Genomic DNA, 14706 nt, shown 5'->3' on the forward strand with positions numbered 1-14706 from the left:
AGGGATCCCAAGGTGGAGGCATGAGAAGGCCGGAAGTGTTCAGAGGATGGAGAATGGTGCTTTGTGGCTGGGATGTAGGATGGGGGGTGGAGGTGGAAAATGAGGATGGAGAGCTGGGTGTGAGCCAGGACCCCTCATGGCCACAACTGACTCTCTCCTGAGGGGAGCGGGGAGCCAGGCTGTGCAGCTCCAGGTGCCAGAAAGCCCTCTGTGCAGCATGGGTGCGGGGGGCAGGGAAGAAAGGAAAAGAGCTACTTGGCAATGTAACAGGTGCAGCATGAGGCAGGACCAGGCCTGACTGGGATCAGGGCATGAGATGGAAAGGAGCGAAGGAGCCAGATACAGGGCGCAGGAGGAACCGGACTTGGGGATCCAAGGGTGAGGGGCAGGAAGGGAGCAAGTGGCCAGGGGTGGGACACTGAGGTCATCCCTGGTTTGGTGGAAGATGCTGAGTCAGGTGGGAGGCGGTTGAGTGCCTGGGGTCTGGGAGACAGCCAGGAACAGGCCAGTTTAAGGCGTGGGAGAGAGACCTGGACTGGAGTGTGGGGTGCTATCAGAGCATCATGGCCCCTGGAGCTGTGGTACTGAGGAAGCTCACCTGGTAGAAGGTGCAGGAAGGAGCCTCCTGGAAGACCGGCATTGAGAAGTGAAGGGAGCGGGAGGAGCAGGAACCTATGTGGGGGCCTGGGAGGCACAGTCAGAGCTGGAGACCAGGAGCACTTATGGGGTAAAGGAAAGAGGAGTTTCTAGAAGGACATGGCCTACCATGTCAGGGCCCTCACACTCCCCCCAGACCTGCCATCTGACTCCAAGCCATCACTCTACTAGGAGAGCTGCCTGTGTGTGTGGATGCGTGAGTGGGTGGTTATCTCTTTAAATGGTGGCTGGGAGGGGTGGTTCTGGAACTCTTGTTGCCTCACAGAGGCCCAGACTCCCTCCCCCACCTCTCTGGGCTCTGTGTCTAAGAAGGCCTGGGAGCTAGATGTGTCACTTAGGTGGGTGTGTGTGGGGGGGGCACTGGACAGGCCAAAGGGACTTTCCACTGGGGGATGGAAGTCTCTGGAAAACAGCGAGATTCCTAAGCAGTGACTCCTGGGAGGGAAGGTCTCCAAGTTTCCAGTTAGGGGTACTGGGGGAGGGGCCCACAGAATGAGAGCAACTGAGGGGAGGCATCTCCACGTCCCCAGAAACAGGGGCACCAGGCAAGGCTGGGACATGGAGAGGCTTGAGGGAGGGGGTGTCAGGGACTTGAAGGAACCAGGAGATGGGTCTGGGGGTGGGAGGAATGTTGGCCAATACTGTGTGTGTGGACCCCTGCAGCAGCCTCCCTGGCATGGGGGTGAAGCGGAGCCTTCAGAGCGGGGGCACCCTGCTGGGCTTCTTGGCCAATATCCTCATGATTCTCTCCACTGCCACCAACTACTGGATCCGCTTCCCCGGGGGCCACAGTGGCCTGTGGCAGGAGTGCAATGGCGGCATCTGCTCCAACATGTCCTGCCAGAGTGAGGCCCAGCCGCCCGGATGTCAGACCCCCACTGCACAGACTACCCCAGCACTGACCACAGCTGGCTCCCTTGCTCAGCACAAGAGCTAGGAACGTCCTACCCCATCCCTTCCGCTGCAGCTTCAGATCTAGCTGCCCCTCCGTGACCCAGGCCACCACGGATTTCACAACCCCTCATGACAACTTCCAAGTCCCTATCCGAACCCCTGACTCTTCTCCCAGGCCCATACCGGAGGGCGGGGGCGGTGGCCAGGGACCGCGCTAGCGCTGGGCTGAGGCGGCCGGCTCTCCCCAGCCATGCAGGCGGTGACAGGGGCGTGCATGGTACTGGCGGCGGGCTCTGGCATCGTGGGCTTGGTGATGGGGCTGCGGATTCTCTGCCACCAGGGGGACTCGCGGGGCCAGACTACGAGCGCTATCTTCTTTCTCTGCGGTGAGACCGCAGCGGGCCCCCAGGCTCAGGGTGGGCCTGGGGGAACCCAGCGGAGGAGAGGGGCTGGAGACGCAGAGGTGGGGGCAGGGGTAGGGCGGAGCCTGGAAAGAGATGGGCGTGGCCTGTTCGAGCGGGGCGGTGGGTCCAGAAGGGGCAAGACCTGGGACGGTGGGCGCGGTCTAGGTGGGGCCTGCATGCAGTCCCCCTTGCCAAGCTCACCCCGCGGGTGGGCGGTGCCCAGGCCTGCTGCTGCTGATCGTCTTGACAGGCTACACCGCGAAGAATGCGTGGAAAAACGACGTCTTCTTCTCCTGGTCCTATTTTTCGGGGTGGCTGGCTTTACCCTTCTCATTTCTCGCGGGTAACTTGGACAGCGGGAAGAGGGTGAAGGAGACTGTCCAAGGGACACCCCCTCCACGCAGAGACTCCCTAGCCGCCCTCCCAAGAACCCCCATTTTGACCTCTCAAGGACTCCCCAGTACACTCACTCCACTCCGACTATTGCAGACCCGGCAGAGACGCCCTGGAGCTTCAAACCCCAGGCTCCAGGGCCCTCCCGGCCACCCACCCCAAGGCCCACCGTCCTCTACCCGTCCTCCGTTTCCCTCCCGCTAGGCTTCTGCTTGCTGCTGGCGGACATGATCTTGCAGAGCACAGAGGCCATCAGTGGGTTCCCCGTGTGCTTGTGACCACAGCCTGCCTGGGGCAGAATAAAGGATCGGCTTCCATTGCCGCGGCTCCGCCTGCCTTTCTGGGGGACGTGAGAACGCGGTCACAGGCGACATGAACAGACGTGGAACACGAACAGGAAGAGCACGGGGGTACATGGAGCCTCAGGAAGGACATGAGGACATGAACCTATAGGGAACACGGAGACCTGGAGGGCACGGGCATGGAGACACGAACCTGGAGTGGATAAGGGACATGGATGTGGGGGGCAACGGGCACACGGGGGAGTGGGGTCAGGAGGGGATGGGCGCATGGAGAGGATGTGAGGACACAGACACGGAGAAAATAAGGAGACGGACACAGGAGGATTCAGAGGCGTGGGGGCACCGGCAAGGGGTGGGCGTGGGGACACAGGCACTTCGACTTAATGAGGCGAGGAAGAGGAAAAGAACTGGGGGAAGGGGTAGATCCCAGGACGCCGAGAAAAGTTTAGGACGATTAGGAGTTCCACTCCAAGGGCGCCTCCCCGCCCCGGAACGACCTTTCCCCTAGTTCCTGGCCACGCCCCCTTCTCACAGCCCCTGTCCCTTCCCCTCCGGGTTCCGCCTCTCCCCGCTCGCCACTCCTCCCTCACTCCGGCCTTCCGATTGGTCCCCTGTCGGGGCGGAGGCGTCCACCGCAGCGGTTGACTGGCTAGCGGCTCGGGGCGCATGCGCGGAGAAGGACGGAGGCGGGTCGTCCGGACCCTGAGGCTGAAGGTGCCGCCTGACCCCGCAGGTGGCTGCGGCAGGAAGATGGCGGAACTGCGTGCGCTCGTTGCTGTCAAGAGGGTCATAGACTTCGCCGTGAAGGTGACCGGGCTCCCCTCTCCCTCATCCCTGTGCCCCGCGGCGGTGTGCTTCTGGGATCACGAGTGCACACTGTGTGGGGGGGTCCTCTTGTAACCTCTGATCTCTGCCACTACTCTTCCCCCAAACGTCAAAGTCACATCTGAGGGCAAAGATCAAAGACTGTGAGGTTCTAACATCCAATCGCTCCTCACTCAAACCCGATACGTCTAGGGTTATGACCCCGTTCCCTTTTCCCCTGGTGCTGGACTCACTGTCTTAATAATTGCGTGCAGGACCAGTTACTTTCTGCATTTCTTACCTTCTGGAGAAGTCATGGTCCCTGTTTAACACACGGAGAAACTGAGGCACAGAGAGGTCACTCAGCCGGGAAGGGGCAGAGCCGCGATTCCTATACTGGTCCCTCTGACTCCTCACCCCAGTGAGAGCTTTGCACACAAGCCACGCTTTGACCCACTAGGCTGCATTGCAAACCCAATCGACTATTACAGTACAGGAAACCTGCCCCAGCCCTGGTCCCTGGCCTGAGGTGTCTGGGGTGACAGGACGCTGAGAGAATCCAGAAGCTATCTTTCACCCTCCATAGTTATAGGGTGAGTGAGGAGGCCTGAGAGCTAGGCAGGGAGGGAGAAGTGTTTGCTCGAGAGGAAAGCCAGTCATGAGTTGGTGGAATGGCTCACACGCTCCATGAGACAGTTGGGGGACAACGTCTTTTAGGGCCTGGCCTGTCTCCAGGAGAGAAGCTGGTGTGGACAGAGGTTAATCACAGATAGTCTCACAGGCCACTATCTGTCAGTACTTGGCCTACACCAGACAAGGGGTGACTGTCCATTCGTGTCTGTCCCCCCGGACTGGAAGCCTGCCTCCATGTCCCCAAGCCTTGCCCAGCACGACGCTTGGAATGTTAGAGGCCTCCTGGGTGAAACTGGCCCCTGCCCGGGTGGGGTATATAGTTGATCAGAGGAGCCAGGAGCCAGGCCCCAGCAGGAACATTTCAGTGATTATAACAGGTCACATTAAGTGAGTACTTAACCGTTCACCAGGCAGCATTCTACGTCCTTGACTGAGATTAACCCATTCAGCCCTTGTCATATCTAGATATTATTAGTCTTGTTGGACAGGTGAGGAAACTGAGGCCCGTGGAGGTTCTGTTACTTGCCAGGTCATCCAGCTAACCATGGGCAGTCAGGATTGAAATGCAGGCAAGTCCTGCTCCAATCTGTGCTCCTCCGCTCTCCACTCAACAGCCACTGGGCCTCATGACAGCTCTGGCAGCAGATGGCAGGGCTGTTGCCTTCAGGCTTTTTGAGATATGCTCTTCTTGGGGTCCTTGGACCTGATGCTCCTGGTTTCCTCGCACCTCTGTTCTTCTAGGCTCCACAGCCCCTGGGCCTGTGTCAGCCCTGACCCAGCCTCATCACTGGTCCCTGACCTGAGGTATCTGGGGTTGTATCTGTCTCCCCCACTAGGCAGGCCCACGTTTGACGCAGCGGTGGGTCCCAGCATCACCCAGCACAGGGCCTGGCACATGAGTGCCTCCGGTGTGTGTGTGCTCCACGAGAGGAAGAGTGAATGTGTCCTTGTGTTAGTTCCTGTCCTTTCCTGAAGTGGGCATGCTGCCTGCCCCTCCCACAGTGCTCCTGGGCCCCCTCCATTGCATCCTGTCTCGCTGGATGTGTCTGTTGATGTCCTTTCTGAACAAATAAATTATTTGAACACTGCCAACTACCTAGTCACCAGGCCAGACCCCAGGCACCTGTCCTCCCTCACCTCCCACAGCACATCCGCTCTCAGCCCCGTCTCTCCTGCCCTCGCCACCTCTCTGCTCTGTTTCCTCTTCTCCATCCTCACAGCCCCAGAGTTTAGGCCTCATCTTCTCCCACCTGGACCCTTGCCCCAATCTCCTGATCTCCCAGTCTCTTCCTTCCAGTCTGAACCCTCCCTGCCTTAGGGGGTCTCCCTGCACCAGACCCTGCCCTTCCCCTGCTCAGAGTCCTCCAGTGGCTCCCCAGCCCCCTCAGGACACAGTCCTACCCCTTAGCCTGGTATTTGAGACCCTTTATGGTCCGGCCATCCACCTTCCCCCTGTTCCTCACCCTTTGTGCTTCCGTAGCTCCAGCTGGCTTGTACTTTCCTGGCAGACCAGGCTGCTTTTTGCCTTGGGCCTTTGTCCCCTGCTGTGCCGTCTACCTGGGCACCCTTCCCGCCTTACCCTCCAACCTCTGCTTCTTATCGCTCTCTTGTCCTGTCTAACTCTGACCCATTGTTGTATCAAAGTTTAGTGATTCTCTGGCAGCACCCTCCTCCAGAAAGCTCCCATTACACCCCCTCAGGCTACCTTGGTGCGTCCTTGGGTGCTCCTGTGGTCCCCTGGGCTTGCCTTTCTCAGCCCTCCCCACACTGGGTTGGGATCCTCTGTTTACCCAGATCACACACACACACACTAACTGGCAGTTCTTTTCAGGGAATGCTGGCTCTGACCCACCTCTGTGTTTCCTCCCTCACCTCCTTCCAATCTTTGCTCAAAGGTCACATTTGTGACGCCGTCCCTGGTCACCTACTTAAAATCACAGCCCTCACAGTCCTTGTCTGCTTCCTTGCTGTATTTTCCCCCATACTTTTATCACTTTGTAACTCATGGTATAGTTTTCTGATTTCTTGCTGTCGTGACAGTCTCCCCTTCCAGTATTTGAACTCTAGCAGGGAGAGGGAGGACAGTCGGTCTGATGTAGTCGCTGCCATCTCAGACAGCAGGTCACTGCTAGAATGGTTCCGAGTATGGACTTTGATCCCGGCCACCCAGGTCTGCTTTCTGCTGTGTGACCTTGGGGGAGTTGCTTAGCTACTTAGTCTCATTTTCCTCCTCTGTACAACGGAGAAAATGCTAGTGCCTCCTTTATTAGGTTGTAATGAAGACTAAATAAGGTCTTAAACAGTGCCTAGCACGTGGTAAGTGTTGGCTGGCACTCAGTGAATATTATTGATGGTATTAGTAATGGAAGTTTATTTGGTCATTTATTCAAAACATAACAAATGTTCTGCTCAGTGTGTGTGTGTGTGTGTGTGTGTGTGTGTGTGTGTGTGTGTGTGTGTGTTTAGCGTATTAATAGGTATTTGGCAACTCAAGTTCTGGCCAAGGACACGTTTTCCATGAGGCTGATGAGGCTTAACCTTCAGGGCTTCTCTCAAGGCCCAAGGAGAGGTTGGAACAATTTTGTGTCCATGATTTGGTGATTTGGTGTTCACCTTGTTAAAGAGGACCCTCCAAAGAATGGAAACTTCGGGCCCCAGAAAACCTGTTTCCATCTCTGGGCCTATCCCCAACCAGCCACTTCTTCTCTTGGTTCCTGGAGCACATGGCTTTGCCCCCTTCCCCTCGTGCCCCCTGCTCTCGACATGGCTGGCTCCTCCTAGTCCTCCCCGCTGTACTAAGTACCCACCAGAAACCCGAGAGTCTTGCTTGGCTGTTCTCTCTCACCTCCCCCAGCTCCCCACCGAGTGCCCAGTTCTGTCAGTTGCACAGACCTTTCTGATCCACTCACTCCTCCATCCCCACTGTCACAGCTGTCTGAGCCACTGTCATCTCTTATTTCAGTGACTCACGGCTGCCCCGCTACCTACTCACTTCCACTCTTGCCATTTTTCCAATTTTTTCCACCAAGAATCCGGACGACCTTGCCCAGCTCAGGGCCAGGCCACAGTCGGTGCTCAGTGAAGACACACCGTGTGAGGAAAGGTTTGCTTGCCCCCCACCCTTGCTTGTGTGGCAGAGAGAGGCCTTTGATGCTGGTGTTTTTCAAAGTAGATCATGACCACGTGTTGATCATGAAATGAAAAAACAAAACAAAAAAAAACAAACAGAAAATGTCAGGGTATAGTGTATGAAGTAAGGGTAAGTATCGCTCACCAAACCTCACATTGCAGTGGTGTTTATAGTTTAAGATATGTTATGTATATGATACATTTGGGAATATCATCAAATGTATTTCTCACTGTGGGTTATGATAAACAAAACTTTAAGAAACACTCTTTCAGGCCCAAGGAGCAGCGACAGAGTCGGGATAAGCATGTCAAATGTCCCTGGTGCTTAGGGAATGTCTGGATGAGAGGGTGAGAGGGCGACCCTCCACCCGACTGTGGGTTCTAACCCCGTTCTGTCCCTGGAGCTGTGGGACCTCTCCAGGTCCCTGTTGTCTCCATTCAGCCTGTGCGTGGGTTGCCCCTGTGCCCTTTCCTTCTCTCCTGCTTCCCCGTGACCCTGTCCCTTCCCCTCCTGGCTGGGCAGATCCGGGTGAAGCCTGACAAGACAGGTGTGGTCACAGATGGCGTGAAGCACTCCATGAACCCCTTCTGTGAGATCGCTGTGGAGGAGGCGGTGCGGCTCAAGGAGAAGAAGCTGGTGAAAGAAGTCATCGCTGTCAGCTGCGGGCCTACCCAGTGCCAGGTGCTCAGGGTTCCAGGAGGGGCCGGGGGCCTGGACTCCTGGGTCTGAGGGAGGAGGGGCCGGGGGCCTGGACTCCGGGGTCTGAGGGAGGAGGAGGCTGAGGACCAGATCCTGGGTCCCCCTGGGGCTAGAAGCCATGTCGAGCCCCTTCTCTCCTTGGCAGGAGACCATTCGCACCGCTCTGGCCATGGGCGCAGACCGAGGGATCCATGTGGAAGTGCCAGCTGCAGAGGCAGATCGCCTCGGTCCCCTGCAGGTAGCCCGGGTCCTGGCCAAGCTGGCAGAGAAGGAGAAGGTGAACCTGGTGCTGCTGGGCAAGCAGGTGGGTGTGCCCAGCCCCTCCCCACATTTCGCTTCTACCCTGCTCTGGATTGGAGGGATGGGCGTGAGGGGAGACTGCAGGTGACTCAGGCCTGGGGTTCAGGTGTCTCAGGCTGAGCAGGTTGTGGCTTTGCTGTCCCCCCACTAGAGAGTTTCAGCAGAGAGGGCAGGGTCACTACGGGCCTGAGAAAGACCCCTTGTGGTCCTGTGGGGTGAGATTGGAGCCCCAGAGGCCATGATGATAGTCCTCGTGGAAGAAAAGGAGGCCTGGGCCAAGGCCAACAGGACAGAGGGACAGAGCCGAGAGGCAGAGGGCTGCAGGTCTCCGTCCTCCCCAGGGAGTAACAGGGAGGCAGGAGGTGGGGGTGGTACTAGGGTCTGGTTTGGAGGCTCAGGGAGGGAAACCCTGGAAGAACAGGTGAGAGGAAGTGTGAAGGGCCCAGGGGGACATGTGGGGAGACATCCTGTGTTCAGGACTGAAGCCTGGGCTTAAACAGAGATCTGAGCCTTTTGGAGGGCGCTGGGCAGCCAGGGGAGATCTGTGAGCAGGGGAGGGATGGGACCAGCTCTGGATGCATGAGGAATGGACTGGAAGGGGAGAGACCAGAGGCCAGGAATTTGGGGAGGAGCTTGGGCACTAACAGTGCTGGAGCAAAGATTCAACTAGACCTTCCTTAGCATGTGGCACTCCCAGGCGAGGCTGGCGTGCGTTGGGGCTCATTCATTCCCATAGGATACCAGGGCTACCCTTCCATCTGAGGGCAGACCTCAGGGCCTCGCCCAGGGAGCGGCAGAGAGGGGCTGGCCATTGGAAGAGCCTCAGATAGACAGGGAGGGGATCAGGAGGCGGAGAAAGAAGGTCAGAGACAGCAAGGGGAGAAGGGTTCAGAGATGTCAGCAAGACTCAGAGAAAGAACTGGGGCCCCAGTGGGGAGAGACAGGGATTCCAGAGGGTTGGCTTAGTCCCTGGGGAAATGGGGAGGCTGATGAGTCCTAGTAGGTCTTTGGGTGTCCTGCCTAAGTCAGGCAGTAGAAAGCAGAGAAAGCGAAAGATGACAGCAGGGGAGTCGGAGTACAAATCAGCAAACTGAGGCATAGGGCCTAACCAGAGAACAGGCCAAAAAGGCATGGTCTGGGTGGGGTTCGGGAGCCCCAGGTCTCACACCAGCTCCCCAGGATATGGGTGCTGGTGGCACAGCCTGTTGAAGCCCCCTGCATTTGCTGGTGGGTCTCAGACTCTGATGTCCTGCATGTCCTAGTTGTTAGGAACAGTTTCTGGGGCCTGGGCCTCCAGCTGGGGAGATGCTGGGTGAACTGGTCAGGACGCTTTGTTGTAAGTGGCAGAATTGTGACTCAAACTGGCTTAAGCCAAAAAGCAAACTTATTAGCTTATGTAATGCAAGCTTCAGGCATAGCTTGATCCGGGGTCTTATACAATATGCTCCTCTGTCTTGACTTCACTCTGTGTATCTCTAGGCTCACATCCCACCAGCCCAGTGACCCTAGCAGAAAGAAAAGGGCCTCTTTCCCAAGGGCTCCAGCAAAGCTGCCAGGGCAAACTCTTCATTGGCCTGGCTGGAGTCACATGTCACATGCTTATCCTTGATCCAATCACTGGGGTTGGGGATAGAATGTTCTTATTGGTCCAGATCCTGTTTATTCACTTCCCAGTGTGGCCTGCCCAGGGCCTGGCTCCCTGGAGGCTTCTGTGAATATTTAAATTGGGCAAAAATTTAGCATTGGGGATACCAGGTGCTCTCATGTGCCCTGGATGAGTGACTGTCTGTCCCTGGGCCCATGCGAAGGGATGGGATCATTCTAGACATGGGCTGACCAGGAGTCAGCAAACTGGCTTTGGCCACCACTGATTTTGTAAATAAAGTTTTATTGAAATGCCACCACACCCATTTGTTTGTGTAGACACGTATTGTCTGGCTGCTCGTGCACTATAACAGAGTTGGGTTGCTGTGACAGACCAGGTGATATTTGCTGTCTGAGCCAGTGTAGATAACATTTGTCCACTCTTGTTCAAAGGCCCCCATTGTGTCTGAGATGCCCCATTGTCATAGTCTCCTCTTTGTCCCCATTCAGGCCATCGATGATGACTGTAACCAGACGGGGCAGATGACAGCCGGCTTTCTGGACTGGCCACAGGTGAGGCTGGAGTGGGGTGCACCTGCTGAGGGCCAGACCTGGAGCTTAGGACACACCTGCCCTTGTCCTTGATGTTCTGGAGGGAGGCAGTTAAAGCAGGATGCTTACTCCAACGGGTAGGACGGAGGAGCACCCAGCCAGGACACCAGGCCTCTTCCAGGCCCTCACGTGCTCCAGCCCCTCCAGGCCTGCGGCTCCTCAACCACTCCAAACTCATTCCTGCCTCAGGGCCTTTGTACTTGCTGTTCCCTCAGCCTGGAACACGGTTCCCTTAGATTTCCTCAGGGATTTTCACTCCCTTCCTTCAGGTAGAGACCTCTCAGATATCACTTCTTCAGAGAGGCCTTCCTTGCTCACTTCTTCAGAGAGGCCTTCCTTGCTCACCCTCTGTGAAATACTCATGCCCATTCCAAACTCCAGGTCCCCCAATCCCCGCTTGTGCCAGTCCAATAGAAATGCAAGCAAGCGACATTGGTGATTTAAATTTTTTCATAGCCACATTAAAAAAGTACTAACAGGCAAATTAATTTTAATGATATTTTATTTAACCCAATATATCTAAAATATTTCAATATGTATGTAATCAATATAAAAATATTGAACTATTTTACGTTCTTTTTTCTTTTTATACAAAATTTTTGAAAGCCAGTGAATATTATATTGATAGCACATCTCAATTCAGATGGTAAATTTCCATCAGAAATACTTAACTAGATTCCTAAGATTCATAGCTGAAAAAGTAGATTCCTACACCCAAGTTTTTCCAAACAGACTTAAATGTTTTCCAATAACTGCATCGAGTATCATTTTTTTAAACAGCTTTATTGAGATATAACTGGCCTATAATAAACAGCATACACTTAAAGTGTGCAATTTGATAAGCTTTCACACATGTATACATCCATGAAGCCATCACCACAATCCTGATAATGTATCTTGCTTATTGGCTTTTAAATTTAAAATAATTAAATGAAATAAAAAATTCTGCCTTCCCTCAATCACAGTAGCCACGTTTTATGTACTCAGGAGCCACACATGGCCAGTGGCGAGTGTGTGTTCACTTGGTTACTGGTGGCTTTCCCTGCGAGGGTAAGTGCCCACAAAAGCTGGGGCCTTGTTGTTTGTGTTCACGGTGTATCCCCAAAGCCAGACTCGGGGCACTCGGAGGAGACTGGGAATAATGGGACATTCCACCTAAGACCTGAAAGACTTTTCCAGCGAGTAAGTGAATGGAGAGAACAGATTGGTTAGACAAAGAGGGTGTAGGTCACATCCGAAAGTGATTCAGGACTAAGGGGCAAAGGGCCTTGCCAGAGAGTGCACTGAGCGGAGACGATGAGACCCCAGAGGACATTTTGAGGATGGAGGTGACACATCAGGCTGCTGTTGGCCCTGCAGAGTGTCCTTGAAGGGGCCACTTGGGGACAGAATGGGGGGTCGGTGACAGCATGACATGGAGTCTGCTTGCTTTCAGATTTGTCAGCTGTAGGTGATAGTGGGCACGTCTCTGAGCCTGTCTCTACCTCAGTTTTCCTCATTTGTCAAGTGGGGATAACGACATTTCCCTCGTAGAGTTCTGCTGACTTACTACATTTACGTTGCTTAGAACGGTGCCTTATAGTCAATGCATGTTCATTATCATTAAGGGAGACCCAACTGGCAGGTTCAGGATGGTAGGACCTACACCTTGGCTTCCAGTGAAAGTAAAGACACCCTTCCTAGATTTTTTGTTGTTGTTGTTAGAATAACTCAGCAAAATAAAATTCCGGTTTATTGTTGGACAACATTGTTTCACATATACATCAAACAGGCCAAAAAAATTAATAATAATAATAAATAAACAGCAACTTCATAGGAAAAAAGAAAAACAGAAACCTTTTATCTTTGGTCTTTTTAACCATCTCATACAAACCAACTACTTATAGTACAGCTAAGTACATACACAACAAAAGTTACTGGAATGCTCAGAATAAGATTTGTTGTTGTTGTTGTTTTACAAGGTTTTTTTTCTCCTTTGAGATTATAATGAACGTGATCACACCACAAGTAAAGTCAGAAGTAGGACAGAGAACGCTCCAAAGGCTGGTTCGGTCACACGAGATCATTAAAAATGGCTGACCCCTAACAATATGTACAAAAATATAAAATGTAAATAAAAAAATACAAGCAAAGTTTCCTTTTTAAAGTACTTTTAAGAAAAACAGGTCCTTGGCAGTTTGGGTTCTTTTTTCCTCCCCTGTTGCAAATTCCCGTTGTAGTTTTGGTTGGGTGGTGGAGAGTGTGTGTCATCATCTGCGGGTGGCACTGCCCATGGTGGGCAGGCCGGCGGGCAGGACTCTACCCGAGGGTGACCACGTTTAGATTCTGAGACTGAAAGTGCAAGGTAAGTAGGTCATGGCGGCTTTTTTTTTTTAAGTTTTCCTTTTTTGCTGTCTAGTCACCTTCGTCCGTCTTCTGCTTCTTGGTGTCAACCTCGCCATCCTCATCATCGTCAGCTGCCCGCTTGCCTGTAGTTGCCTCAGCCTCCTCGTCTTCATCCTCTTCTCCACCATCACCCTCCTCCTCCTCCACTTCCTCCTCCTTCTCCTGTCCTCCTTCCTCTTCATCTACCTCATTGTCAGCCTCCCGCTCCCATTTTCCTCATTAGCGTTCCCATTAGCAGGTACGTCTCTTCCATTTGCTGCCTCCTCCACAACTTCCTTCTTCTCCTTTAAGTCCTTGGTGGTGATCTCGGAGCTGGTGTCCACAGCTGCATCTGACACGGTTGGGCACGCCGGTGATCCTAAGCAGCGGATTCAAAAGAAAGCGAGTGCTCGAGAACTCTAAAGCTGCCTGAGTCCACAGTGGTGGCAGGAGAGGCGCGTGGCGGACGTGGCTGCGTCGAGCGGGGAGCCAGACACAGGAACAATGCAAAGATGGCTTTTCAGAGCAGCCAGTGGGCCCTTCCTAGATTTTTTGAGATCTCTTTCTGTGGCTTCCTCCCGTTTGGAACTCAGTGTCTATAGGTCACATTGCAGGATGCTCCTTCTTCTGTTCTCATTCATTCTCTCCTCTGTGAGTGCAGTGGCCTGAGGAGGACTGCTCCGGGCCTGCCCTGAATTAATGTGCTTATTCCCCGCACGCTGTCCCTCCCCAGGGCACCTTCGCCTCCCAGCTGACACTGGAAGGAGACAAGGTGAAAGTGGAGCGGGAGATTGATGGGGGCCTGGAGACCCTGCGCCTGAAGCTGCCTGCTGTGGTGACTGCCGACCTGCGGCTCAATGAGCCCCGATATGCCACGTTGCCTAACATCATGGTGAGCACTTGGCAGATGGGTCTGAGGGCCTGCGCGAGGGGTGGTCACTGAGGATCTGGGAGTGAAAGTCACTCAGGGTTTGGGAGTGGGTGAATATTGCAGGCCCAGCGCCTCCCTGGTGGTCAGATGGGGGGAGATAAGATCCAAGGGACATCTCATTCAAAGGAAGGAATCACTGGTCATTTTGGCTATCAGAGAGGGCTCATTGGGTCATTTCTGCCAATAATGATAGTCCATAGGGGCTGTTTTGGCTAACAGGGAGGATTTATTGGGTCATCTCCGCCAACAGGAAGAGATCAGTGGGTTATCTCAGCCAACAGGGAGAGTTCAGTGGGTCCGCTTGGCCAAAAGTCCAGTGAGTTATTACTGCTGGAAGGGTGAGTTTGCCAGTTCATTTCAGCCAGCTGAAAAGCTTCCCAAGCTGGAGGACTCCCACAATAGCGGGGGCTTCCCAAGAATTGTCCACAGCCGGAAGTCACACGTGTCCTAGCCAGTGGGTAGGTCCAGAAGGGTTCGGCCAGTGGGCGTGGATCTGCAGACATACACTATGGAAGGGGCTGCAGGAGGGTGGGCTGGGGCTTCAGCAGTCCTGGGAACCGTGGCTTCCTGTGTGTAGAAAGCCAAGAAGAAGAAGATCGAGGTGCTCAAGGCCGGGGACCTGGGTGTGGACCTGTCCTCCAAGCTTTCCGTGGTTAGTGTGGAGGACCCGCCCCAGCGCACGGCCGGTGTCAAGGTGGAGACCACAGAGGACCTGGTGGCCAAGCTGAGGGAGATTGGGCGGATTTAAGCCCCTTCCGTGAAACTTGACAATAAAACTATGACTCCCAACATCTGTCTCTTACCTCATTCCATGGACACCCATTCTTTGATTCATTCAACAAACATTTACTTAGGTTTCCTGCAAGCCAGGCCCTGTGCTGGGAGACACTGGAGACCCAGGTGAGTCACATCCAGTCCCTGCCCTCAAGAAGCTTCCATGTTGAAGAGGGGACGAACCTGGGCAAAGGTAGCTGTGATGTGGGGTGCTGTGTGCTATAA

General features: G+C 54.3%; 2 protein-coding genes and 1 pseudogene across 5 annotated transcripts; 2 read left to right on the forward strand and 1 right to left on the reverse strand.

Moving 5' to 3' along the window:
* The first annotated feature begins 1055 nt into the window (after window positions 1-1055).
* Window positions 1056-2667, forward strand: CLDND2 (claudin domain containing 2). Of its 4 annotated transcripts, none has more exons than XR_012490396.2 (4): window positions 1056-1502; window positions 1800-2014; window positions 2179-2298; window positions 2553-2667. XR_012490396.2 is itself a non-coding variant. In XM_074315588.2 (4 exons), the coding sequence occupies exons 1-4, from the start codon at window positions 1265-1267 to the stop codon at window positions 2624-2626; spliced, it is 570 nt and encodes a 189-aa protein (XP_074171689.1). In that variant the 5' UTR covers window positions 1056-1264; the 3' UTR covers window positions 2627-2667. The 4 variants fall into 4 exon arrangements, 3 of the variants coding, with proteins under 3 accessions (XP_074171689.1, XP_074171690.1, XP_074171688.1); XM_074315588.2 differs by having other exon boundaries at window positions 1800-1937; XM_074315589.2 differs by having other exon boundaries at window positions 2179-2667.
* A 629-nt stretch (window positions 2668-3296) lies between these two features.
* Window positions 3297-14496, forward strand: ETFB (electron transfer flavoprotein subunit beta). The gene is made up of 6 exons (XM_019718298.2): window positions 3297-3457; window positions 7740-7898; window positions 8062-8220; window positions 10311-10373; window positions 13510-13668; window positions 14285-14496. The coding sequence occupies exons 1-6, from the start codon at window positions 3317-3319 to the stop codon at window positions 14453-14455; spliced, it is 852 nt and encodes a 283-aa protein (XP_019573857.2). The 5' UTR covers window positions 3297-3316; the 3' UTR covers window positions 14456-14496.
* On the reverse strand, window positions 12132-13168 carry LOC109438431 (prothymosin alpha pseudogene; annotated as a pseudogene).
* Window positions 14497-14706: the final 210 nt, after the last annotated feature.

The sequence above is a fragment of the Rhinolophus sinicus genome, chromosome 8, assembly GCF_057876585.1.
Source record: "Rhinolophus sinicus isolate RSI-liver-muscle chromosome 8, RSI-T2T, whole genome shotgun sequence".
In the NCBI taxonomy this organism is placed as follows: domain Eukaryota; kingdom Metazoa; phylum Chordata; class Mammalia; order Chiroptera; family Rhinolophidae; genus Rhinolophus; species Rhinolophus sinicus.

Coding starts and splice junctions, on each gene's coding strand:
- CLDND2 (XM_074315587.2), top strand. CDS start 1,265: ATGGGTCTGGGGGTGGGAGGAATGTTGGCCAATACTGTGTGTGTGGAC. Junction 1,503..1,799: donor CTCCAACATGTCCTGCCAGA/GTGAGGCCCAGC, acceptor GGCTCTCCCCAG/CCATGCAGGCGGTGACAGGG. Junction 1,938..2,178: donor CGCTATCTTCTTTCTCTGCG/GTGAGACCGCAG, acceptor GGCGGTGCCCAG/GCCTGCTGCTGCTGATCGTC.
- ETFB (XM_019718298.2), top strand. CDS start 3,317: ATGCGCGGAGAAGGACGGAGGCGGGTCGTCCGGACCCTGAGGCTGAAG. Junction 3,458..7,739: donor TCATAGACTTCGCCGTGAAG/GTGACCGGGCTC, acceptor CTGGCTGGGCAG/ATCCGGGTGAAGCCTGACAA. Junction 8,221..10,310: donor TGGTGCTGCTGGGCAAGCAG/GTGGGTGTGCCC, acceptor GTCCCCATTCAG/GCCATCGATGATGACTGTAA.